The sequence below is a fragment of the Anomalospiza imberbis genome, chromosome 1 (assembly GCF_031753505.1).
Source record: "Anomalospiza imberbis isolate Cuckoo-Finch-1a 21T00152 chromosome 1, ASM3175350v1, whole genome shotgun sequence".
Taxonomy (NCBI): Eukaryota; Metazoa; Chordata; class Aves; order Passeriformes; family Viduidae; genus Anomalospiza; species Anomalospiza imberbis.
In genome coordinates, this window is record NC_089681.1 from 100,177,109 (window position 1) to 100,204,225 (window position 27,117).

General features: G+C 40.3%; 1 protein-coding gene and 1 long non-coding RNA gene across 8 annotated transcripts in view; one reads left to right on the plus strand and one right to left on the minus strand.

Annotated features, from left to right (window-relative positions):
• The window catches only part of HECW1 (HECT, C2 and WW domain containing E3 ubiquitin protein ligase 1), a 243,743-nt gene extending 228,694 nt beyond the window's left edge, over positions 1 to 15,049 (plus strand). For all 7 annotated transcript variants that reach the window (XM_068202204.1, XM_068202226.1, XM_068202236.1 and 4 more), the window contains 5 exons: positions 823 to 952; positions 4,851 to 4,997; positions 5,747 to 5,861; positions 7,081 to 7,279; positions 14,644 to 15,049. In XM_068202204.1, the coding sequence (XP_068058305.1) occupies positions 823 to 952; positions 4,851 to 4,997; positions 5,747 to 5,861; positions 7,081 to 7,279; positions 14,644 to 14,755 (703 nt within the window). In that variant the 3' untranslated portion in view covers positions 14,756 to 15,049. The remainder of the gene's footprint in view (positions 1 to 822; positions 953 to 4,850; positions 4,998 to 5,746; positions 5,862 to 7,080; positions 7,280 to 14,643) is intronic.
• Positions 862 to 15,289, minus strand: LOC137480893 (uncharacterized). Its single transcript, XR_011003164.1, has 3 exons — positions 15,181 to 15,289; positions 12,310 to 12,397; positions 862 to 975 (listed from the first exon to the last, which is right to left on the minus strand). It is a non-coding gene; the product is annotated as an uncharacterized lncRNA (long non-coding RNA).
• Between the last annotated feature and the right edge of the window lie 11,828 nt (positions 15,290 to 27,117).

The following is a 27,117-nucleotide window of genomic DNA, read 5'->3' on the forward strand; positions in this document are numbered from 1 at the left end:
GGTTAATTTGGATTGACAATCAGTCCCTCTTTAATTAATAGACTGAAGTAAAACAAGATACAAAAAATTTTTGCAACAATAAAACCATAAATATTAACTCAAGACTGCAATTAAACGCTAAAGAGCAGAATAAAGCTTAGCTGAAACAGTTCATCAATTAAGATGATTCCAAATCAGCCAAGATACCTGTCTTAACAGTCCTTTAAGTTCTTTATCATGTTAGTCTTTGTTGGTTTGGTTTTTTTTAACTATTATTATTGCTGGGGTACAAACACTCATAACTAGATTGTACCTGATCTAGTCTGAAAATAGGCTGAAACCTAGGGTTATCCCTGCCTCCTTATTGCCCCTTTAGGGAATTAGAAACCAGGCTGCTAGAAACAAATCTGTCCTTTCAGCAGACAGGGATGGCTCCTTATTAGCAGAAATGTAGGCTGCCTGGTCTGCCCTGTGTCAGTCTGTGTGCTCACCTGGCAGATGATAGATAATGGAAGCAGCCAGGCACAGCATGGTGGGGCTGAAGGGACATGTGTGCTATGAAGTGCAGGGCATCCAGAAGATCCACATAAAATCAAGCCCCAGGGGTGTCTTCTGACAGCAAATAATGCAGGCAGCCAACAGATTTGGCCTTGAGCCCAGCTATGCAAAGCAAACAGTTGCAGAACTGCTTCAAAAGGGTCTGTGAAACAGCCTTTGATCTTAACAAAACTAAATGAACTTCAATTTTATGTTGGATCTTCGGTAAATTTGTTGACATACTTAGTAGGAAGTCATCCTGCCAGTAGTCATGGGATCATATATTTTTTCTTGTCTCGCAATCAGGCCATGTGATTTAAGCGACTTAGAGTACCTAGATGAAGAGTTCCATCAGAGCTTGCAGTGGATGAAGGATAACAATATCACAGATATCCTGGATCTAACCTTCACAGTGAATGAGGAGGTGTTTGGACAGGTGAGCATAGCTATGCAAAACATCTGAAAAGTAAATTTGAAGCTGACAGGGTTGAGCATGATGAACATCTTTCTGTCAGAACAGATCCTTTAGCCTTTCAATAACATTTTCTTCTCCTACCTTCTGTTTCTTTCAAGCCACCTGTTCCAAGGCAGATGTTTATTCTTAGGGTGTATAATACACAATACCAGCCCCCCTACAAGCCTGTTGAGCCACACATTGATGAGCATGAGGAATTGTCTGGAGTGCAGCTCTTCTCTCCAGGGTGTTGTTCACACAGATGTGGCATTTGGTGAATGCAAGCAATGTAACTTAAAGCTGATGTGACTGAAAGGATGGGTTAGGAAGGATAAAAAACATTTGACAGGTGGTGTAGGACCTGGCAGTCCTCACCATTATTTTGTCTAATATCTCCCTGCTAGATTCTGTGTCTCTTACTTACCTTGCACCTACTTAACAACTTGGTATATGCATCCATTTATTGTGCTTTCTACAGCTCAGCTCTACCTTAATGAGACAGTTCTTTGTAACCTGGCTGATCACTATAGCCTTAGGGAGAGTGCAACACTGACTTAAGTGCAGTCTGGCAATCAGAATAAATGTCTCCTGTGGGATTCTTTGGGTTGCACTGAAGCCCTGATGCTCTCTGCTGTTGCAAATCATGCTGGATTATAACTGTCTCTGGGAAGCCTTGAAGGGAATCAAAACAATATTGAGACTATGATTAAGGATCTTCAAGGAGATACTGAAAACTCGAGAGGCTGAAGAACCAAGCTCACCAAGTACTGCAGAAGCTCAGGGGATGGAGATGCCTTGTAAGGAACAGATAAAGTGTCAAAAGGAGCAGAGAAATCAGGTGGAATATGACTTTTTATATCCTTCCTCTTACATGAATCACACCTATGTGCCCTCACTACCTTTTTGTGTTTGGTCAATACACATCAGCATTCCATGTTTCTTTGCCTTCAATACTGTTCACAAGTCCTACACTGTTGTAGTCCATTAGGGATGAGGCTTGGCTGCAGCCCTACTCCCAATCACCACAAAATGTGCCCACAGGAATATCCAGATAAGGGCTCTCACCACTTGACAGTAAAGTTTCCTGGAGTGTTTGCACACAGCTAGGGTAGTTCTGTGAGCTAGGGAAGAGTTTGACAAGTTTCTGAGGAGAGGAATTCCAGCCCTGCTCAGCTATGAGCTTTAAAGTAACAGAAAGCAAGCAAGGCTTCAGCGGGTATATTAAAAACTGAATTTAGCCTGCATATAGCAAAAGGTTGCAAAGGATGAGCAGAGTTGAAAGTAGATGAAAATGATGGGGCAGAAGAATTAAAGTAGGAAGCCTCTGTAGGAACAATAACACTGTTTTTCCACAGACTCAAATGCAGGAGTTTTTCATGGACTTGGAACTGACATGCATGACATTGAATTGACAGTACAGTGGTTTACCTGGAAGGTATGGCTACATGAGACTAATACAAAAAGGCAGACAGAAACATGCAGACATATTCGCAAAGGCAGATGAGACAAGTTTGTATTTACAAGAGAAGACTACAAAGTTGAGTAAGAACTCAGTTGCCCTGATGCATCTGAAGGTAACATTTGGCATCCTATTTACTTGTTATAGTCTCCTCAAAGGAAAGAGAAAACAGTTACATAGGAGTCTGTTGTGGAAAATAAGAGATGACTCCAAAGAGAATAGAAAAATCACAATCTGTTGTAGATACTGTGGTATGAAAGCAAAAGAACACTAAAAGCCAGATTTTGATGCTGTTGTCTAATACTTTATTTCCTATGTACTGGACACTGACCTTGCTAGAACTAACGATGGGGGGGAGGGTTGGTTCTCACTGTGAATTACAACCATCAGAATACAAGTGTCCTAGGTGAAAGTGAGATTTTCCTCTTGAAATTTACTAAGTGCTGACAGCAAAATAACAGAGAAATTGCAGTCACATTTTATGCTCACAGATGGATCCTAGTTGGAAATTGTTCCATGCCAAGAGTATCTAGCCACTTAAATGCCATCTGAGCATTGCTTTGCTCGGTGCATGTGCAAGTGTAGATCACAGTGGGAGCTCTGCTAATATTTGGGAAGATGGATTTCAAGGGCTGGGTAAGGAAAACAATAAATACGCTGTCTCCTTGAGAAGCTGTATAGTAGATGGTCACAGCCCTTTTGTCCTGCTTCCACAATGACTTTATTATGGACCAGTCACTGCTGATTTCATATTTTCTTGTCTCATCTCTGATGTGTATTGAACTTCTAAGGCTTTCAGGCCAAATCCTCTTTGTTGGTACTTTCTTAAGGAGAATTTATTCCATGTCAATTCCAGCCTTCTTGTGTACTGAAACCCAGAGCACTTTTGTAACAGCAGTGATACAGTGTCAAATCAAGCATTACACATTTTACTGGTGAGGGCTGAATGACAGTTTGAGAATTTCATTTATAAGAGAGATACGTGTCAGTTGCTTGTGACCCAAAGTACTTTCTCATGCTTTTACCCAGTAGAAAGTGTTCTTCCAGGCCTTAACTCTGAACTCTCTTTGTGGATACAGCCTGTCTCTGAGCCCTGGCAATTGTTCCCATCAGGTAAAAGGAATGAGCTACATTGGTTGAAATGTGTCCTTGCTACTCTGAGACCTGATTCTCAATTGTAGCTCACAGATGCAGTTAATGCCCCTAAGAACAAAAACCCCAAAACAGGGACACATTACTATTGACTACTAGCCTCCAATCATAGATAATTAATGGTATTTGAATGTATACAGATAATGAGAAGTTTAAAAATACTATAGTTTTCTAGGTGTTTGTGGGAAGTCTTGCCGGAGATTTTGAACATCTGGACTTATGGTCATGCTTAAAGGCAGACAACATTTAGTCTTTGGTTTGGCAGATATACTTAATGCCTCACAGCCTTGAAGAATACAGCAAGGTAGCTGGGCCAGAGCCTTTCTTTCTGGACAATGCAGCATTGCTTGTATAATTGTGATGCAATGATTTATGTTTGGGAATTTAACCTGAACCAGCTAAGAATTCCTAACTCCTTCCATCCAGCTTTACTTGTTCCTGCTGTTTCTCAACAAAGCTACCGATTAGATGACTCAGTCAATGTTTCTTAATTCATAATACTGCAATAGGCCCCTCAAGTAAGGTGACCTAAATACTGCCTATGCTGTGTGCTGTCTGTTGGGCTAATAAATAGATAATAATATAAATAATACTAGTAATGAATATGCATTCATACAGTTCATTTACTGTCTGTGGTGGACATCATTGTTATAGCAGCAGAAAACTGAAGAGAAGAGCAACATAGTCTTCCTTTTAAATCAACTAAATTGAATGTGAAAATAATTGAAAGACAAATACAATTTTCTGTCACATGGGAGGAGGAGTATGTCCTTGCTGGGTAGGATCCAGACTGATTCCTTAAATCACTTCTCAATCTCAAGCCTTAGTAGCCCAAGTCAACTAAATTAACTATTAAAATACAAAGAAATGCTGCAGATCTTACTTAAAATAAGAAAAAGTTATTTAGAATACAAACTCTTCTCAGGTTTGGATGGCTGATACAAAACCCTGAATCCCACACTGACTATCTGTGCAAGGTTGCTGTACAGGTCTTGTTTTAGGTAGTGTATTGGGAGTATTAATTTTATGATAGTTTCTTTAGCTGTTTGCATTTCTCAGTAAACACTTTTAGTAGCACTTGGGGAAGGGTAACACTTGTTGCCTAAAAGACAAGTAGATATCCCTTCCAGTTGGCAAAGCAGTCTGCTATTCCAGTACTGTGATTGCCTCTCCATCCCGTTGTTTCCTGTACTGTTGCTTGGATGATCTCATGTTTGAAACACAACATGATCCATCAGTGCTACACCACTCTGTATCTTTGTTCTGTAGGTGACAGAGAGGGAGTTGAAATCTGGAGGGGCAAATACAGCAGTGACAGAAAAGAACAAAAAGGAGTACATTGAGAGAATGGTAAAGTGGCGAGTGGAACGAGGAGTGGTCCAGCAAACAGAGGCCCTGGTCCGTGGCTTCTACGAAGTAAGTAGCAAAGTGATGCTTCCACAGTCATCCCTCCTTCATCTGAATGAGTAGCACCCTGGTTAAATGCTTCATTGGTACCCTAGAGAGCAACTAAACAGACACAAACAGCAAGGAATTGGAGTTCTTGGATCTCTACAGACAGAGACTTTGGATATAGCATGTTTAGGATTAAATGAGAAAGTAAAGAAATGTGTCTTCTGAATGTGATAAAGCATTACTTTTGATCAAGAGTTAAGAACAACACTGCTTTCCATTCACACAGTGAGAGAAGTAGCCATTTGCAAGTTTTGTTCTACCTTGTTGTGATTTTGGGTTAGGATTAGGGGTCCCTGACAAAGAAAGTTTGTGAAGAATTGCACACTTTGATAAGAATCTGATGAAACACACTGTGTCTTCAGGGATTTATTCCAGTAAAGTCAGTCCATGGGTGCAGTCCAAGCTTGCTGGTTGTATTCCTGGATACTGCTCCATTGTTGTCCCTGTATTTTGCAGTTTATCTTTGCTGAAGACCTGGATCTGAGAACATCTTTCTGGCAGAGCTGTTACAAGGACTGGGTGAAAACCTGTGGTTTTGCTGACCAACCCATGTAGTCACCTATTCTTGCCCCTCCCTAATCATACACAAACATGCGAATGCAAACATTCCAACTTTGTCAGGATGAAGAGTTGGCCATCAGAACCATATGTTTATAAGACTTTGCTTCATTTCCAGTCTGAACTGTGCTTACAAGTGGTTTTTGTTCCAGGTTGTAGACTCCAGGCTTGTCTCTGTTTTTGATGCCAGAGAACTGGAGCTAGTTATAGCTGGCACTGCAGAAATAGATCTCAATGACTGGCGGAACAACACAGAATATCGTGGAGGTAAACTGCCTGTTCATGTTTACTACTATCTTGACTGTTTCAGTCTAAAACATGGAAGTCTTGCTCCATCTTTTCTTTCTGTCTTTCCTGAGGGAAAGGCCCTATTTTGTCCAGGTAGTTATTGTGAAGAATAACTCCTGAAAAAAATATCTCAGGTGTTGTGGTGTTATACTACTGAGATTGCTTCTGCTATTTCTATCCAGATTTTATCTATTCAATTCCTGCAGTTAGGAGGAGTTTTGACCATTAAGGACTGAAAAGGATATGCACAATTAGATCTAGAAGTTATGAGTCATCTAACTTCTGACTGTGGCTGAACTCTTGGCCTCACAGAAAGTAGTTCCATAAGTCCTTTCGGCTTCAGCAGGGTGCTGAAATCAGGAGCTGAATTGCACAGTTCCCAATTACATTTCAACAACGTACGGATCTTGCTTAACTGTCCCCTCAGCCTAAACTATGTCAAGTTGGATTTTTTTTCCCCTTCTCTACTGCTTGGTCTGGTTTTGCTTTAAACAATGATTTATCCAGGCTGTCTTGGGTGATGGAAGAATATGAAATCCACCAGTTCTGCACCACAAGTGGAACATTCCTGAGGTTCACATATCCTCCCCCGAAATACAAGGTTTCAGTCTTTGCTGGTCACTGCCCAGTCTTTGGGTTACCTTAAAATATGCAGCTTACCACAAGCACAGCTGGTCCCCAGTGTTATTCTCCTACTACATTTTTCTGTTTAACTTTCGAAACAGATTCAGCCTGGTATATGCTGGCTCTCACTAGCACAAACCAAGGCTCAGAGCCCCTCAGGTGAAAAATTTGCCAGGGAAGGGCTCATGGCAGCAAACTCCTCTCCATATGTCGAACACTATTGCAATCCAAAAGAGAATTTACTTGGGAACCAGAAATTGTTAGCTTGTTAAGACTCACACTGTGTGGCATATTGCTGGTGGTATTTAATATCGCATGCATGTAACCCCAGTTCTTGCCAAGAGATTTGTGAGAAACCAGTAATCTCAAGTGGGTCCGAAATGAGTTAGTGACATTACAGTATCCACAGCCAGGACAGAATGGAAGCTGGGACCTACTGCTCATGAAGAAGATATATTGTTAGGCCAGTATCTTTCCAGTAGGAGATCAACTACCCCATGCTAATGGGAGCATTTTTCAGTGTTGCTCTTCTCAGTTAGGAGGGAGTGATTTTTATTTCTCTTGCTTGGTGTAGGCTACCATGATGGACACATAGTGATACGGTGGTTCTGGGCAGCCGTGGAGAGGTTTAACAATGAGCAGAGGCTGCGATTGTTGCAGTTCGTCACGGGAACGTCGAGTGTGCCATACGAGGGTTTTGCCGCTCTCCGAGGGAGCAACGGCCTGCGGCGCTTCTGTATAGAGAAATGGGGGAAAATAACCTCCCTCCCAAGGTATGTCCCAACCAGGACACTGTACCAGAATTGCTGTTAAAAACATAGGCCTGCTACTTCGTTGCATCTCTCTGTCAATTAATGAATACAGTAAGGACACCTAAAAAAAAAAAAAAAACAACAAAGAAGCAGTGATCAGTTTGTTGTTCTGTAATTACATTCAGAGAAAATTGTGGTGTAATATGTTCATCTAAGACTAAGAAGAGTAAGATTACACCAGTATTTTATTTCTGGAAGAAAATCAAAAGCTGTCTTTTTGATTTACAGGCTTAGTTCAAACTGCTTGGAATTTATGGAAATTGTTAAGATTAAGCTTTCCATAGGTTCAAACCTAGTTTTCTTATTCTGATTCTGGAACAGATTCAGATCAACAGGAGCCTGTCAACTGACTCTGTTCCCTTTACTTCCAAAGTGCTAGTAAAAATACTCATGAATTTACAGAGACAAGAAAGCCAAAATCTGTCTTTGAGTTTTCGCTAGAGACCTGAGTGTAATCCCTTCATTTATTCTGATGGTTCCACTTTTTTGTAATGAAGAAGCTTAGTGATGGAACTTCAGACCGTGTGGCGATAATGTCCAATTTGTTGCATCTAGTTCAGTCAGCCAGCTAGGAGCAAATGAGCCATAATGCCATACAGAATCAACAGACTTGGCAGTGATTCCCAAAGGAGGGGTCATCTTCCTATTCAGAACAAAGGGACAGGGGTGCAAAGTGGGGGACTTGCCTCAGGCCACCCAAGAGAGTGATGGCACAGCCACTCATGGTTTCAGCTTTGAGTTCTGTTTTACCACTTTATGAGTGACCAGCACTCATCCTTCCTTACTGAAATGAGTCACCTTTTCTTGAATGTCCTGACAGTTGCCTGAGGCTCTGCCCCATTAGAATTACAGAGCATTTCAGTGCCTCTGAGATACTTTTGCTACAGTGGCCCTTTTACATCACATTTGCCCTCCAAAGGATGCTTTCTTCCTGCTCTTATCATTTGCTTTCAGCTACACCGCAAAGGAGGCCACTTTTATGGCCCAGAGCAAAATTTAATCTCCTAGACCTCACAAATATAGTCAGACAATCAATTAACAAAGGGTCTGGTCCAGCTTTCTCATTACTTGCTCTCTGTGTTGTTTACCCAGAAACATACCATAAGAACATGGACTTGAGCAAACGCCTGGGGTCCTCTGGAGAGGCAAAGTCCGAATCTGGTCATCCTCTCAGTCCAAGCCTGCTCAAGCCCATGTTTATCCAGTGGGAGATGCAGAAACTGGAGCCAAGGCACTATATCAGAAGGTGTTCAGAGCTGACATCTTATGTGGACTTCCTCTAAAGTCAAGAAATGGGAATAAGTGTTTTCAAGGAATAGTTCATCTCACCTGAACACAGACTTTTGAAATGGCTCATCTGAGTCACAGCTGGTACATTTTGGTTTGTGTCCATCTACCATAAAGTCTCTACGGAGATTATATGCAGGACTACAGCCTACATGAAGCTAGATGTGGGCACTGAGATTTAAAACAAAATGAGGTCGCTGAGATGACTCATGCCCTCTGAGCTCCAGCCAGCAATGTGGTAAGAAAGCCTGAGAGCAACAGTTTGCTATTTGTAGTCCAGATCCTCCTTTTGCAGTATACACACACACACACACACACACACACATATATATATATATATATATATATATATATATATATATATATATATATATATATATATATATAGTCAGGTTCTATGTAAGGGTTTCAGAGCTTACCAAGGACATTCCTGCCTGCAGACAGTCAGCAACCAGCAGTCACAGACTCTGCAGCATTTCTGCAGAGCTCTCTTTGCACTCCTTCTGGGTTGCAAAGGGGCGAGAGGGGTGGGTGGACCTTGGTGCCTGCACAGAAAATGCCCTGGCCTGACCCATCAAGTTCTGAAAAAGTAATTGGCCTGTTTCTACTCTGTTTAACTTCCTTTGTGAACCTAGGCACTGCTTCTGACTCAGATTTAGTTAGTCTCAAGATTTTATGTTTGTCTGCTGATCTCTGAAGGAGTTGCTCTCCCTGAAAGAAGTTGGTAGCGCTTGTTAGAAGTCTTAGACCTCTGCATTCATTTTAGCCAGGGGAAAAAGAGACAAAACTTGCTCATGGGAAACAAACATATCTTGATCACCAAGAATTATTGCCTGCATTTTTATAAAATTATGCTGCCAAGTATACACAGTGCTAAGAAATGCATAAAACACACAGGCTAAACCTGGAGGTTCCCTAAATCCTTAGTTAAGCAACTAAATGAGTATTATTTAAAACCTGGTTTTAAATATCTGATTATGGTTTGCCATGTTTATTTGGATTTATTTACATACTTAAGACTTATAGGCTAAAAAAGTCATATGTCATATCCTGTTAGCCTTTTAGCCCTGTGACATGAGTCACAACAAATTACCACAAAAAAAAAGCACAACAAATTCCCTTTTCACTTTAACTGCTGTACAAAGTGTTGAGAACTTTTAGCTCTATCAGGAGAATCCATGACTCTTTCTCTGTTCCTTACTTCTGCTCCAGATGGCTGAAGTATTTAGGCAAATTTCCCTTACATCCTGTCCTTACTCTTTGGCAATGAAGCATGCAACTACCATTTGCTTATAGTGAGCAGAGATGTGGTAACACCTAAACTAGATAGGTGAGTACTGTTTGCACTTGCAACAGCAACATGGCAAGTCCAGAAAAAAAGGGCATGGTGTAAATTTCTAAAATGAAACACTTTTCAAAGAATAACTATGACACATGACACTTTGAGTGCTTCTTGAAAGCACTGAGTATAAGCAAGACTTATTCAGGAAGCTTGAGCATCCAGTAACTTCATTCTAAATTGGTGGATTTGTTCATTAGTACCAGTTCCCTGTATGAACAGGGTAATTGTGGTGTAATATGTTCATCTTAGACTAAGAAGAGTAAGATTACACCAGTATCTTATTTCTGGAGTGTACACATGTGCCAGACACATTTTTCCTATCTGTATTTACTTTCGAGATCACATATGTTAGAAAGTTGAGGCACCATACAGCTCAGAGATGCTGCTCTTATCCTAGATCTCCAATGACCCTAAAGCAGGTTCCAAAGAGACTGCAAGCTTTGCAGAATTTTTGGAGCCACAGCCTCTTCTGAAGCAGGAATCCTCTCTTCACCTTTTCTGGGTCATGTAGGTTTGTAAATGGAATCAGTTTTAGTAGTAGTTCTGCAAGAATGGATTCTTGTCCCCCACCAAACATTAATGAAAAGCCACTGGTTTTCTAGCTGGAATAACATAGCTTCATTTGGTACCATGGGAGCAGAACTCCTGGCCCAAAACAGACCTGTACTAAGAACTAGCAGTACTTTCTACTATAGCTATAGGAGGCAACAGTTCAGTCTTTTTAAATCCTCAGCTGGCAAAAGTGTTTGGTGCCTACAAATGCCACTGTCCCACCTTGTTGCACTCCTCACCTGGTAAAAACTCCTGCCAGCTCCAAGATTATGTCTGTTGCAGTATCAAGTAAATAAGGACCTCAGTGTGTATCCCAGGGATTCAAATAATCACATTTGACACAATGAGGTCACTTTTCCCAACAGTGCTGAGCTGCAGCTACCCTTTCATCAGAAGAGAATTTCATTCATCAGTGCATTGTGTGTTATGTATGATGCAAATTACCAGTGCTAGTAAATATCTGATCTGCTGTAAGAGAATTCTGTTCATGTCTATTGGATGATCAAGTATTTAATCACCACAGAACCCCATATAATATTTTTTTTAAAAAGATTGTGTGTGACTACAAAGAACTTTATTCTTTTAATTTCCTTCTTTACCAATGGACTGAGTGCATGGACTTTGCTGTCTCTTACCTTTCCTTATATCCCATCCATCTTCTCTTTCCTCCTTTTTCAATACAACAGCAGTATCAGCTACAAATCTACATTCATCTATTTAACACTGATTCCCAGACAGCATGTAAGTGTTCCCTCTTACAAACAAAAGGAACAAAAGCTACTACTTGTGGGTTCTCAGATTGATAAAGGAGGGTTTGTGGGTTCATTTAACAAAAGCAAGGTGAAAAGGAGAACTGCCTAGCTTCTGCCTGACAGGCATGATTATGTTAGAATGTAAGCCTTACTATAGTAGATAGTTTCGAGCTATAATTAGGATAGGAGGGGGTTCTGTGCCCACTTTTACTGCCTTTGGATTTTCATCTTTATGGGGAATAAAATAAGTGACAAAGAAAAGAAGAATGCAAAAATCTTAAAAGCTTATAATTTTTAGAAAGAATTCTTAGAAGAAAAGAAATGGTATAACACTGTGAACAATTAGCAAGATTAAAAGTTCAAGCCCACCAAAACTGTATTAAGCAATAAAGACAGACTGCCAGGAAGAATGAAAATTTTAGTGGTCCATTTACTGCTTAACTTACTGGAGGATGAGGGCATATGAGGGTCAGAGTTGGTTTACATTACTTTATCTGGCATTTTCTTCTGGAGAAGCCAGAATCCTTCCCATAAAAGCTCTTACCAATGTAATTCTTATTCCAGGCCTCACATTCCCTGAACACCCTCTCAAATGTCAGCAGGCTTATGTGGTAGGAGGCTTAAATCAAGGGAAGAAATATTTTCTCTTTGCTGTGACTACTTCTTGCACTACTGATGTAATGTTTTTACCCCAATATGTGGCAAGTGTTCCCTGGATTATGCTTACTGTAGTCACTCTCACTGGGATCAGTAGTATAAGGCCAATATAATTCAGGAGGAATTTACCCCTTTGGAGGATGGAGCACAGTTAGACAACAGTGGGCATTATGTAAAGCATCACTGATTCTTAATTTCCCTGTGTATTGTAGTATCACACAATATATGATGAAAACCAGACAGTTTTGCACATAATTATCTTTATGTAACATTGAGTGGGCTTCACAGTCATCACTGGAGTAGATCCACATTTGTTTCACAAACCAGAATATGAACTCAAGTTTTGCCCTTAGCAATGTATTGTGGTTTGCACCATAAGTAGGTAGAAGTGTAAACCTTACCTGGATAGTGCTCCTGAAATGCTGTTTTCATTTCAAATTTGATGACTTTTCTTTGAAGTGCAAGGATTTTTTCTGTGAAGTTGTTGAGCTGGAGAAGACAAGAGTGTTGTTTAGCAAAATGTTTCAGTGTTTCTAGACATGTTAACATTTTTTCCTTTTTTTGCTCCCCACAATAAATTCCTTGAGACCCTCTATAGAAGAGACCACATCCGTAAACCTCATAGTAAGAAAAGGAATTGATCTTTTTTCTGAGTTTGGCTAGGTCAAGAATGACTAAATACTGTCAACAGCATTGCAAGGGTGTTTCGTAACCAGTGTGAAATCAGATGGATAATGATTAGTCAAGATAAATGTCCGCAAGAAAGTAAACACCAGAGTCAGTGGCTGTGGATACATGTGTAACACATAGTAGGATGCACAACAGCAATGTCTGAGATGCTGTTGTCTCAAACAGTTAAATGTGCCACGGTTGAGTACCATACAGAGGTTTGGTTCTGCAAAACTACTTTAGAAGAACTCACACCAGAGCCACCATGGCTGTGCTACTTCCAATTCTGGAGCCCAGCAGCTGAGCTCCTCAAGACCAGCTCTCTTTGCATGGGGTTGTCTTGCCTGTGATAAACATATTTGAATGGACTACAAGAATCCTTTTGTTAATTAACTTGCAGTGGCTGATACGTATTGCCAATGGATTGTAGAAACAACTTATGTTGCCAAAGATTTTTGAGATAAACAATAAATAGTGCAGGGCTACTCATGGATAATACACATGAGCTGCCATGTTTAATTTCAAGAGATGAATCAAATAATGGCTTTATTAATGTTCCTTTTCCACTAACTCAGGCATTCCGAGATCATTTCCACAAATTCTGTGTTTATTGTATTCTCTTCTGAGACTAACCTGGTAATAAATCTTCATTCAGAAGGGGGAAAAGGATGGTAAAAGCTCTCCTAATTGAAATTCTGTAATGCAGTGAAGATTACTTGCCTCTGGCTATTTCAGTTGCCTGATTGCTTTTAATGATTCACCACTGGTGCTTCTTCCTCTGAATCTACAAGTCTCAGGCCAGCCCATCTACTAGCATTACGTCTTTCCCACTTTGTGGGTGGCCTAAGAGATGACTACCATGGCTTCATGTAATGTTCTCCAGGATAGCTCTGCTGCTTCAGTGTAAGAGAAATAGCATTGAGTTAAAATTTGAGATAGAAGAGCTAGAAGTAAAAGAACTCTATGTCTTCTAAAAATACTAGGGGCCAGAAACTCAGACATTGTTAGCCATTGAGGCTACATTTCCTTCTGGAAAGTTTTGTCAATTCACATTTATTCCAGTGAGCAAGAGGAAATAGAAGTATTGCAATCATCATGTAAAACTCTAAGCTGACTGAAAAAAACCTGAAACACTTTTTACTGAAAATGTGCCCCTCCCATGTCCATTTGTTGAATGAGCTGTGCAGTTTCTCAGTCAGTTGAAATTGCTGAACTGTTGAGGCAGGGACTGTTTCTTTACTCCACGTTTGTATAGCACCTCCCACAGTGAAGTGCTGTCTGCCTCTGGGTCTAATTGCTGCTGCCAGAAAAGCTGCAACAAGGTGAAGGCGCGCATGGAACCCATTCCACAGCTTCTTTTGAAGGTGCTGCCAATGTAAATATAATGTCAGGTAAATTTCATGGTAAAACTGGGGAAAGAGAAGGTCATCAATTTTGCAGCTTGCTCTGCACAGAATATTTTGCATTTGTCTTGGGTACTACAAATAAATAGCGTTTAAAGGCCAGACTTGCAGCAGATGGCCAACAGCTGACTTGCTGAATATTTTCAGCAGCCTTCCTTCCTCAGTTAGCAGATCCCTGAATAGTCTTTTAGCAGTCAGGCCTGCCTCACTGCAAACACATGCTCAGCCCATTCTGTCACTATTTTCCATCACATTGTGTTTGTCCACAGGTGCAAAACTTATTGGCAGCTCATGTTGGATGTACAGATGAATGTCATTTTTAAAAAAAATCTTGAAGCAACCAAAATTATAGTAATGAACTTCTCTATCAGGCCCTAAACCCCAGCTCCTCAGTCACCTCCAGCATTCTTCTCCATCAAGATCCATACAAGATCCCTGCGACATCCAAAGATGTTATGTTGATACTTAGTTTGTGTCTTCTGTATAAAGTATTCATGTGTATGTGCAGATACATTTGAGTACCTCATATTTTGGTGGAATTCAAAAGTTTTGCTTAGAGTGAACTTGAATGTCTTGATTCTCAGTAGGAACTAGTTTTCTCAATTCTTGTTTTCTCAATTTTTTTATATTAAGCTTAACATGTAGCATATTTTTTCTTTTCAGGGCACACACATGTTTCAACCGTTTGGATCTTCCACCTTACCCCTCATATTCTATGCTGTATGAAAAGCTGCTGACAGCTGTTGAAGAAACTAGCACCTTCGGACTTGAATGAGGGGGTTCAGACACTTCTGGTGTTTTTATGGCTGATGATGTCACCTTTCCTGTCCACCATCATTTGATCTTGGTTTCCCATGTTTTTATTTTTGAAAACAAAACAAAAATCAAGATTAACAAAAGCCGTGCATGAAGAACTGCCACCCTCTATGATCTAACCTTCATGCTTTCGTCCTCTGTTTCCAATGGACTGCTAGTCTGTATGCAATAGAAAAACAACTGTCTCAAGGTTTCTGTATATCTCTACATACCTCCATTAATAACAATGAAAATACAAATGCAAGTTACACTACACTTGACCAAATGTTAATAAATGTTTACTTCCACCTACGTTGATTAAAAAATAAAAAAAAAAAAACTTCATCCAGCATTCCAAGCTTTTATATACCCATATCTTCTAAATCAGTTCATAGCCCATCTTACTTCTTAATCATTGAATCCAGTACTAGGAGGTGGTCAAATGTATCATCATCCATCCCTATTTTCCCTGTATGTATTGTCCACCTGAAAGACACCTATGAGCAAAACTGAAATTTTTATATATGAACTCATGATCCACATCAGTTGTATGAGCTGGAACTGGCCCAGATACATGGTGCAAATAAGACCTTCAAAAAGTTAAAAAAAAAAACCAACCTGTAATGCAATGCAAAGCATAACGGCGATTGTTATGATTGTTGCTTGCCAGTACTGGAGAGAACTTGCACTTCAGAGCTATCGGGAGGGGCATCTCCATAGTAATGTTTACCACACAAGAAGCACAAGGTTGTGCACACTCAAGAAAGATGTTTTATTATGTAGCATAAAGGACAAGGCTCCCTTACCTTACTATTGTATATGACAAGGAAAAGGGGAAGTAAGAAGAATGTTCTACTTTTATGAATACCCTTGGATTCTGTTTACCAGATCTTTGTTTTCTGATGTTTAAAATGTTCCTTTCCAAATGACAAGTCTAGACAATCCCATCCCCCGTGTCAGAAGCCATTTATTTTCTGTTAGGTTGGGCTAATCCATGGTTGCTGGGAGCAGTTTTCAGTTCTGTTGTTTCTCTTTTCTTGTCCAGTGGAATAGTCCATATCCTCAAGAGTGATTGGTTGTAGACAGAATGTTTTCGTCTGGAGTCTGTCAAATGAGAAGCTGCAGTGAATGAGGGTGTTTGTCAGGTAGGAAGGGAACTGTAACTCTCTGTGGGTTAAGATTTTGGTGTACATTGTCTTGGAGGAAGCCCAAAGGCTCTCCAGTCATATTGGGTACCACTAAACTAAAGATCTTGCTCTTGTTACTGCAGACATAAGCCTCTTTAGTTTGGTGTGCTTTCCAACTCTGAATCCAGGGGCAAAAAGGAAAACAGCAGTAGGCTTGTCTTTGGATGGATTTTGCTGAGGCTGTTGCAGTCAAACTTCTGCTCTGATTACATTCTAGTTATTAATCTTTGCTGCCCTTGTTTTCCAAGACTAGTCTCAGATTGAAAGTGTTTGTCTTAACTGGGAAACGGAAATACAAAGTATCTACTGACATTAAATATGTTAAAGGATGCAAGGAATGCAAAGTGACAGATTTGTGCAGGTATGTGAGAAGGTAACACCATAGTGTTTAGCAGCTTGCATGAAGTACGAAACCCCCTCAGGGGCTTGTTACTGGTAGTTTTGTGTTAGTTATGCTTTAGATCACTGTAAAATCAGGAGACCAGTTCAAGATCTAACACATTTATTTCATCTTAAGTTTTCTCTCCAGAGGAAAAAAAATTGGACTCTGCATTCTCACATATTTTTATGATGGTTGTAGAGAACCTCATCACACTCGAAAAACTTCATTCTGAGAGTTTTACATCTTTCTCCTGCTTTTATTCTTGGGTCAGTAGGTATTTGAAAGGTGATGGACCCAAAAATATATTTCTAAGCAAAAAAAAAAAAAAAAAATTTTTTTGTTAATGGCACATAAAAAATCTGAAATACTTAAATTGCCCCCTTCATTCAATTTCTGTGGCATTTCAGCCACTTTTATACTAATTTACTGTATGGCTTTTAGTGAGAATCCATGTTTAAGTATGTTGTTGTTTATTATTACAGTTGCAAACAGAGGCTGCAGCATTGTACCACACACCAAAAATTATGTTTAGTGTTTCCATAAATGAGCTCTTAGGCATTGATTCCATGTGACCAGCCCACTGCACAGAAGAGATGAAAAAAATTAATGTTTTTCTCCAAGCATCTGTCATGTGCACGTGAATTTCATTAGAACAAGTCACACCAGGAGATGCTGAACATGAAATCTTCCAGTGTATGTAATTCCTGCCTCTTCACCTCTGGGCCCCCAAATCCAGTGATTCTTGTATGGTTTCTAATTTATTCCTGGTGATGTTATAAAGTTACCTGTACTATGTCAAATGTTGGATGTCTTCCACTGTTAGAAGAAAGAGAAGGATCCAACTGGTTGGTCCACGTTTGGCCAAGGAAAATCAAGAGCTGTCTCATTAACATAGTAAAAAAGTGGAAAAAAATAATCCACTCTTTACAATGCTGTATATTCAATTTTTTTTAAGTATTTTAAAATTATATTTTATTACAAAAAGGTGAAACTATTTTTTGTAGCATAATAGAAGATGTTTGTATTTCAGAGACAGCATCAAGCTCCACTAAATGAAATACAGAAGGCTTTCTCCTGAAATTCTTCTTCACAACATTTTCTGGCACTCATCACACATTAAACTAGAATATGTTTGGCAGATGCCATCTCAGGCACCTTGTGTGTTGCTCCTCTGGGAAACACAGAGCATAGCCAGCTACTTCCCATCAAAATCCTTGATCCAAGTTGTCTTTCAAGCCTAATATTTTTTAAAAGCTGCTTTCTAAGTTGACAAAGTCATGCAGATTTCCTTGCAAATTTTTTGGATCTAAGGCCAGGAATAGAGATGCTTGACTGTTTTTTTCATAAAGCAAAGACAAAGAAAATGCCATGTGTGGCTTTTCTTGCATTCTGCCATTCCAACCCTATCCCTTTCTCTTCCCAAATCCCCTACCCCAATAGGGTTTTCAAACTGCTACATTATCTTTCTGATATCCAGATCAACACTTCACTGTGTTTCTCCATTCCTTGTGTCATGCCATGGGCAGAATCCAGTCTCAGCCTGGAGAGAGGCAGTGAATGGTGCTAACAGGAGAGAGGAAGGAACCTACCTCCCTTGGCCTGTTATTTAACCTGCGCATTATGCAATTAATTGACTTTGTTGTTGTTGTTGTGCATATGCAAGACATACCCTTCCTTGTTCATCTGTTGATTCAAGTGCTATTACTCCCCAAGTCTGCATCTTCATTTGTAGAACACTGACTGCTGATTACAGAAATTCTGGTTTCATTGTTTCCCACAGGAAAGACTAGAAGATATTCCATAGGGCAGATTTACAGTGAAATAATCTTTTCAGCTCTTTCACCTCAGTTCCCTTTAAACCTGATGGTGGCTAGATATCGGGGTGGCCTAGATTAAGATACAATGTCAACATCGGTAGATTTTTAAAATTCAAGTGAAAATGGAAGAGCCAATCTGACAGCTTTCATGAATTCTGGTTTTCAGTTAGAGCAATGAATACTGGCAACGGTTTCAGAGGGTCCATATGTTTCTCAAAATGATTGTCATGATGGTATTAATGGTAAAGGGAGGGAAGGGGGTATTTCTGTTCTTGCAATCCTCTTAGCATTAATCTGGAGATACAATAATGGAAGTAGGTCTTTTAAATCATCAGTAGGTCTTCCACCTTGAAGTAGTCTCACTGATTGTTCAACCACATCAGCTATGCAGGATTTAATCCAGTGTAAACATCTGCATCTTAGTGTTAACAGTGTCAGGTCTAAACCTTACAAATGCTGTCATTTCAGTCTGCAGTAAGTTACATAATTGTTCTATTTCAGTCTGGCCATATTCAAAACTTGACTTTTATGCTCCAGAGAGGTCCATGCCTATCACAAGGCGAGATGTGAGTGGTCCAAACTACATCTGATGTCTAATGGAGAAATCATGAGTTTTGTACAGGTCTGACACAGGGGAATTTTTACACCAGTTTGCTCAAGTGCCCATGAACTTTTGAATGAACTGTAGCTGAGGTTTGAGTTTGTAGTCTAGTCTGAGAGATGGCCTGTGGGGAGGGGAGTGTTTGTTGGGATTGTGTTTTGTTGTTCTAGTTTCACTGTAACAAATAGTTGACATACCTCTAGTTGGAACAAATAGGATACTGTATTTGAACATGAAAATCGAAACTGAAATAAGCTAAAATATAAATGCACAGGGGACAGGTTAAACTCGTCCTTCACTATTAATCCTTTGACAGACCATGGAATTTCAGAAGAGCGAATTTGACTGGAGATCTGTTTAATTTCTGTTGAAATTATATTTGCCTTCTCTCCGTAGTAATATTAATAGGGCTTCCCAGTCAAGATTAAACGCTTTCAGTCAAATGCAGACCAACAGATCCTTCTACAACAAATGCGGTGCTTTTTTATTATTCTTGCTGTACCTCAGTGTTCATTTTGAAAAGATAAAAATACTGCAATATACAAATCTGGGATAGGTTTTCCAGTTATCACAAGCTCCAAAAGACTGGATTGTTACTTTCTCTCTTGTGAGTCATGTAGTTCTTTTGTTCCAGTAGAAAAACAGATTCCTGTAGATAGTAGATACTAGGTATAGTAAATATTGTTCCATTAGCCAAATTCCCTGCAGCTTCCGATTTATCTAACGGAAATGTCTGTTACGGTTTTTGTTAAAGACTACATAAAGTCAGTGGCAGGAAAGGTCCTCATTATTGGACTGATTTTGCTTTTATTGACAGAAAAATGTCACATGATACTCAGGCTGTGCTTTCTATTCAACCATATCACTATGGAGGAATGTCAATAAAATCACTTTGTTATGGCATTGTGTGGACTGTCTATTACAAATAAACTATTTCATAGGGGGTGGAAACTGGCATTGTCAAAGCCCACTAATTTCAAAAATTGCAGTTTCAGGATCATGTCCTTTCCCACTATTGTATTCAGGCCCTTTCACTGCTTTTATTCAATTTTTCAGGGCACGTGTCTAAAACTTGGGGTTCTCCACATAGGTTTGCATGACCAGAGTCCCCATGCTCTCCTGCTTTGAGAGCATGGGAGCTTATTCCTCACTATAGGAAATGTCTGGTCAAACAGAGGGACAAAAGCAGTGTGTATGCTACTTACACGTACCTTGCTTCTAAGTATAATTACTGCGTTATAGGGGTGAAATGCAACTGCAGGGATGATTTCTTAATAGCATATGCTGTGTCTGCACTGTGTTGACAGCAAATACATAGCAAGATGCCCTGGCATCTCAGTATGTCACACCCATTTCTCTCCTGCTCGTCACTGTAGTATCTCTGGCGTGTTTCATTAACACATTCCAGGATAGGTTAACACACCTCAGATACACCGTCAGCAGACACCTTCCTGACCATACCTGTTTTCTTACATAAATGGCACCTCATGAGGGATTGTGGTACAATAGGAAGGATGGGAAAGCTTAAATATAAGGCACTGTTTCTATAAGGTAAAATATAAATCCATGGATGATACTCCAATAGAAGTGGTGAGCATATCTTGCACAAGAAAAATCAGTAACAAATGTGAAACTGTGACTCTGAGAACTCTTGAGAGCACCTCTGGAGCTGGCACTGCATTTCATTCCATATGGAGGAGCACAGGTCCACAAGCTCCAGCACTGGCTCTCCTTCAGCAGGGATGATGGTGCTGGTGGCAAGAGTAGCACCCACCCATGCACATGCTGAAGAAATCCAGGTCTCACAGCTCAGCCTTTATTCATATCCTGTGTGTGTGATTGTGCACAGATGTGAGGAAGAAGTGAGTGAGAGAGCATTTTGGCACTAAGCCGGATTTTTATGCATTACTCACCTATAAAGGAAGGGAAAATTCATATTGATTAAAAATCAGTGAGATGAGCTGCTGATCATTAGGGTGTGTCAGAGGTGTCCGTTTCTGCAGCGGTGATCTGTGTATGTGGCTGGAACAATGCCTTTTACCAGAACACATTCAGTGATTCCATTTGAATTCTATGAACCCATGGATACTATGAACCCATTCAAAACCAGGTTGGATATAGTCTTAAGCAATCTGGTCTAGTAGGAGGTGTTCCTGCCCATGGCAGAGAGGGTTGGGACCAGTTGGCCTTTAAGGTCTATTCCAACCCCGTAACATTCTATGATTCTATGACAAATTACTGAATTTCGGTAAAAATAGAGCAGCAGTCCACGTGACACCTCCATGGGTACATCCAGCATCTTTCTTGGCATGCTAACAAAACTGTAATAATTCTGTAGGATATGAAAAATCAATCACAATCTTTTCCTGCCCTTTGGTAGCAGTGTCATAGGTTTTTTTTTTCTACAAAGGACAATAAATCCACATGTAGCCTGTTGTTCATCTGTGTACAAGAGGCCAAAGAGAACAAAGGCACAAAGGATCTGCTGTGTCTCCTCTAATCATAAATCCTCCTTGAGCTGCAAAGACACATTCTTTTACTATTTTTTACATTTAATTCTGGTAAACTTGAAAATAATTTTTGACCAAAAATACCTTTCATGGATCAATCAAGATGAAGAGTGTGTGGCTGTGTTTAGTTCCTACTCCCTTGAAACTAAATTTAGAAGAAAAAATACCCAATGTATTATTCTACCTGAAATACAAGCCCTGATTCTTCTTTGCATTATGCTTTGATGTAAAGCAGATTTATATTGTTATAACTGAGGTCTAAATGAAGCTCATCCCAACAATGCTGCGTTACAGTTCTTTGAGATTAGATAGAAGTCACTGGAACACACAAAGAGGGTGTTTTCTTTTGGGATTTTCTTTTCCTGAACTTCTGGCATGTAGGATTTCATTTAATTCATTAACTGCTGTGGTACAAGAAGATAATGCGGCTGCATGGGGGAGTTCTCTGTGCCAATCATAAGCAACAGTAACACTGAGGTAACTTGCCTTTCCTTTTGTGAAGAGTAATACACTTCAGTAACATTTTACTTTTTGATTTTTTCAATACGAAACTAGAAGACTGGTTTGGGTTATCTTTGTTTCCCACTTACAAAATAAACCAGTCGTAAGGAAAAAGTAATTCTGTAAATACTCTGCAGTCTGAAAATATGACCAGTCAGTTTCAAAATGGACCACAGACAAGAACTGTAAAAGTGTTGTTAGATGTGATATCCTAATGCTGGTTTTCCAAGATTAAAACAGCATACAAAAATGAACTGCATATCCTCCAGTTTTTCTGTTTTCAGCACTTCATATGCTTTAGTCTGTAGACAAAGCAATACAGGTTCCCTACATCATGCTACATGGAGTCATCATGTTTAGGTAACAGCTTTTCAGAAATGCAGCTGGGGCAGGAAACTGCCTAGGAACTTTGTTACAAGCTGTGATTAGACTTCAGTATCTCTTAGGTATGTCTTGGTACTGAAGTATGATCAGTGACTTTTTAAGAATGACTGAAATTAGTAATAGAGATTGCTATATAAGATTATATTTTCAGTGTGTGAGGATATGTTTACTGACAACTTTGGCATCTTTGGCAATGGAAAATAAGCTTCCCTACTTCAGGCATGTAAGTTAACAGCATTAGTGATATGTGCATTGATTAGCAGAACTGGGACCTTAGAGTTTAACCCCTGCTTCTATAGTAAGTAAAGCCCATGCCATGACTTTTGAACACCATCATTGTGCTTCAACATTGTCCTCCAAAAGTACAAACTGAAATAGTTTGTGCTCTGGATACAGCCATAAAATAAGTAGTGATGCATCTTGGATTTTGTAAAATACAGTCTACCAACTTTGTAAAAGGTGAATTAGTATTTGGGACTGCCTGACCACTACAGAGAAGCTGTGAAACTGATCTGAGGAGCACCCAGTGTAGTGCGTGGGGACCCATATGATGTGTTTTTCAACTGGTAAGTTAATATTATAATAACATATGTAAAATTCATATTCAAATGAGAATTTCTGCAAAATAGGAACCTGTGAGAGTTTTTAAAAAGGTTACTGGTAGATTCCCTAAGCACAAGTTTATTAATCTGTCTTAGAAATTATGAAATCAATCCCTATGAGGAAAAAGAGGAATAAATCTTATTGTAACATGAGCACCAGTTTATATTAAATCTCTCTTGAATATAAAAATAATTCAGCAAGGTGGCAGTAAGGATGCTTACTGTTGCCACTTAGTGGAGCCATGCCTTCCTCCCTTAAACTAGAAAAAAGATTAATAACACTTTTTGTTGCAGATGGTAAGAAACATCCACTGGTACAGAAGTATAGGAGGGGCAGTTTTTCAGTGGTGCTGGGTACACAGAGTTCTTGTGTAAGTGCTGTTATCTAATGACGAGGCATTTTAGTACAGGAGCAACACCCCTCAGGTGAGGACCGTGTACTCTTCCTATTGCCTCACAGATAAAGCCACAACATCAAGAAATAAGTAGCTTCAATGCAGAATAACTAAATTCAGAATGGATCTTCAGCAGCCTGCAGAAACTCCAGCCACAGAAGATCGTGGTTCTCTATCAGTACAGAAGTTGAAAGGATGAATTTAGCAATTCAAAATAGAAAACTATCTTAAATTATATGTGCTGAGCTACTGATGGTAAGATTTTATATTTCTGTAACAAATGGACCATGACGATGATGATGATGATATCAGGTGTCTCCTCTATCATGTATGAGCTATCTGAATACATTTTTATTGGGAAGAGAAACATCCTGTGATGATCAACCTAAAATCAGATTGAAATAACTGAACTAAACTTATGTCCCTATGCAACACTTTTGATCCACCTCTTCAGGACAGAATAGAAATAACTCTCTTACTCCAGTGCATGCAGACATAAATTTAAAGGGACATTGTTTTTAACTGAATATCTGTCCTGTGGTGGCATCTTTCACCTCACCTCCTGCTTCTTAGCTTGCAGGCCAAACACAGCTCATATAATGAATTCCTTGGATGCTAATGCCAGAAAGAAAAAATATATATTGAAACGTAGAAGAGTTAATGTTATATGTACCAACAAAAATTTATTTTTGCTATGCCATCTGAGTGCAATTGAACATACAACAACTAATAATACTCAAGTGATTGAAGACAAATATCCAAACAGCAGAGAAAAAACATACTTTTTCAGGTAACACATGAGAGCAGGTAACACATGAGAGCAGGTAACACATGAGAGAAACCAGCCTAGATATGTCTGTTAGCTTATCTCTAGATAAGCATCGTTCATATCCACGCGTGTTTGTCCCTGTGTAGATAGCGCAGATAAGCTTACGCTGCAGAATTTAAGACTGAGATCAGTGCTGTTTTAGTGCACAGGTAAAACTACAGTGAGTCATGAAGCTTATATTTATCCTTTCTAGAGGGACAGCTGAAATTAATACAGCAAGTATCAGCTCCACAATATTCTGGTATTACTAGGCAAAGCATCATCTGTTCTATGGCTAGTGCATAGCAAAGTGGGAAAAGATGCCGGACAGCCAACACAGCTTCACCAAGGGCAAGTCCTGTCTGACCTACCCAGGGGCCTTCTATGATGGTGTGATTCCATCAGTGGAAAAGGGAGGAGCTACAGATGTCTTTTATCTGGATTTCTGTCTTGCCTTTAACATTGTACCCCACAACATCCTTCTCTCCAAACTGGAGAGAGATGGATTTGATGGGTAGACTGTTAGGTGGATAAGGAATTGGTTGGACAGTCTCATTCAGAGGATGTTGGTCAGTGACTCAGAGTCCCAATGGACATCTGTGACAAGTGATGTCACTCAAGAGCCCATATTGGATCCTGTGCTATTTCATATCTTCATTAATGACACAGATAAAGGGATGGAGTGCACCCTCAGCAAATTTGCCAATGACACCAAGCTGAGTGGTGCAGTTGCCACACCTGAGGGATGGGATGCCATCCACAGGCTCAGCAAGTGACTCCATGGGAACCCCATGGGGTTCAACAAGACCAAGGCAAGGTGCTGCACCTGAGTTGGGGCAACCCCCAGTACCAACACAGGCTGGGGAACGAACAGATGGAGAGCAGCCCTGGGGAGAAGGACCTGGGGGTGCTGCTGAATGAGAGGCTGGACATGACCCAGCCATGTGCACTCACAGCCCAGAGAGACAAACTTGTCCTGGGCTGCCTCCAAAGCAACGTGGCCAGAAGGCTGAGGGAGAGAATTCTGCCCCTCTGCTCCTCTCTGGTGAGACCCCACCTGCAGTGCTGCATCCAGCTCTGGGATTCCCAACATGGACCTGCTGGAGTGAGTCCAGAGGAGGCCACAAAGCTGCTCAGGGGGCTGGAGTACTTCTCCTAGAAAGGCAGGCTGAAAGAGTGGGGTTACTCAGCCTGAGAAGATCTTAGAGCAGAATTCCAGTGCTTGAAGGGGGCTACAAGAGAGATGTGGGACAAAGAGTTTAGCAGGGTCTGTTGTAAAAGGACAAGGGCTAATGGTTTTCAACTGAATGGGGGTCATTTTAGATTAAATATAAGGAAGAAGTTTTCTTCAATGAGGGTGATAAACCCTGGCATATGTTGCCCAGAGAGATAGTAGATATCCCATCCCTGGAAACATTCAAGGTCAGGTTGGACAGGTTGGTCAACTGATCAAGTTGGAGATGTCCCTGCCCATTGCAGGATAATAGGACTATTTGTATTCTGTGGATAATTCTTTTTAAGAATGTACCAAATCTGTCTTCCTAAGCCAAACAGAACCACTTGCTAGATTTTTAAAGGCTAGATTGCTGGATTTTTAAAATTTAAGAATCTAGAAGTTATTTCAAAATACAGCCAGGGAACCTTAAATATCCCAAAGTACTCTGAGGAAGATATGTTCATATTTCAGGATCAGTAATTACACTAATTTTCATAAATTTTTAGCAGGGTACCTCCAGAAAAATGTGATTGTGAAAGTAAGTAAAGAAGTGGAAAATGTCACAAGAATTAAGTATCTGAAACTTTCATTTATCTGAAACTACATACTTTCAAGATTGAATGTATTTGTCAGGCAAAAACCTCCTCTCTGTAGTAAATGCCACTGATATCTATTTTCAGATGTAACAATTATATAATCTCAGTTTAATCTAGATTTTAATGTTCAGCAGGAATATCCTGCCTCTGCTACAACTTTCACAACTTTTGAGTGGAAAGCACATTGATACTGAAAGACTTTAACCCTCTCTTACTTGACATATTGGTTCTGGAATTTATTCCTAAACTATAGATGATTAGCAGGATGGACCACCTCTCCTATGAAAAAAGGCTAATGAATTGGGATTGTTCAAGCTGAAAAGGAAAAGGCTCCAGGGTGACAGAATTGCAGCCTTCCAGTACCTTGAGGGACCCCACAAGAATGATGGACTTTTTACGAGGGCATGTGGTGACAGTGACAGGACAAGGGGGAATAGTTTTAAACTGAAAAGGATGTTTACATAGGATATTATGAAGAAATTCTTTACTCTGAGGGTGGTGAGACACTGGAACAGGTTGCCCAGAGAAGCTGTGGATGCACCATCCCTGGCAGTGTTCAAGGCCAGGCTGGATGGGGCTTTGAGCAACCTGGCCTAGTGGGAGGTCTCCCTGCCCATGGCAAGGGGTTGGAATGAGGTGATTTTTAAGGTTCCTTCCAAACCAAACCATTCTATGATTCTACTTTTTTTCTGCAAATCAGATTTGGCAGTAAGTGAGTGAGGGAATTCTAGCACAATTGTACTCCCATGGGAGCAATTGTACTCCCATCGCGGATCAATGACCCAGGTTTGGACTGAATCCTTTCCTGTGTGTTGGCCTGTTTCCTCAATAGTCTTTTCTCTTCCATGCTCTGGATGTTGGCAGGCAGTTACATGCCCTTAGAAGAGACACATGGCAGAGAAGTGCCTTAATGAATGACAGCCACACAGAACAGATCTCTTTAACATGTACATTAAGTAATCGAGACAGTGAAGGGATTGAGAAGTGAGCACATGCTTTTCTCAAGCTTTTCCACTTAGGCTCATGCCAAATCCATGAGGCAATTCCCACCAGCCTGCACAAACCGATGACTAGGAGGCAATTCCTGCACACCTCACAGAGACACCTGGATCTCAGGCATGCATGGAGGAGAGGCGCTACACACACCCCGGCTGTGGGAAAGGCTTAATTGAGGCTTGTGCCTCAGACACCACAGGGACAGAGGCTTCATCAGATGGGCCCAGGTGCATTTGCCCCATGCAGAGCTGCTGCTGCCCCTTTTCTCCTCGCCCTCTCTCAGCCTTGCTTCCCAGGGCCTGAGCCTGGATGTCCCACATGGCCAAAGCCCTCCACCTCCTGCAGGT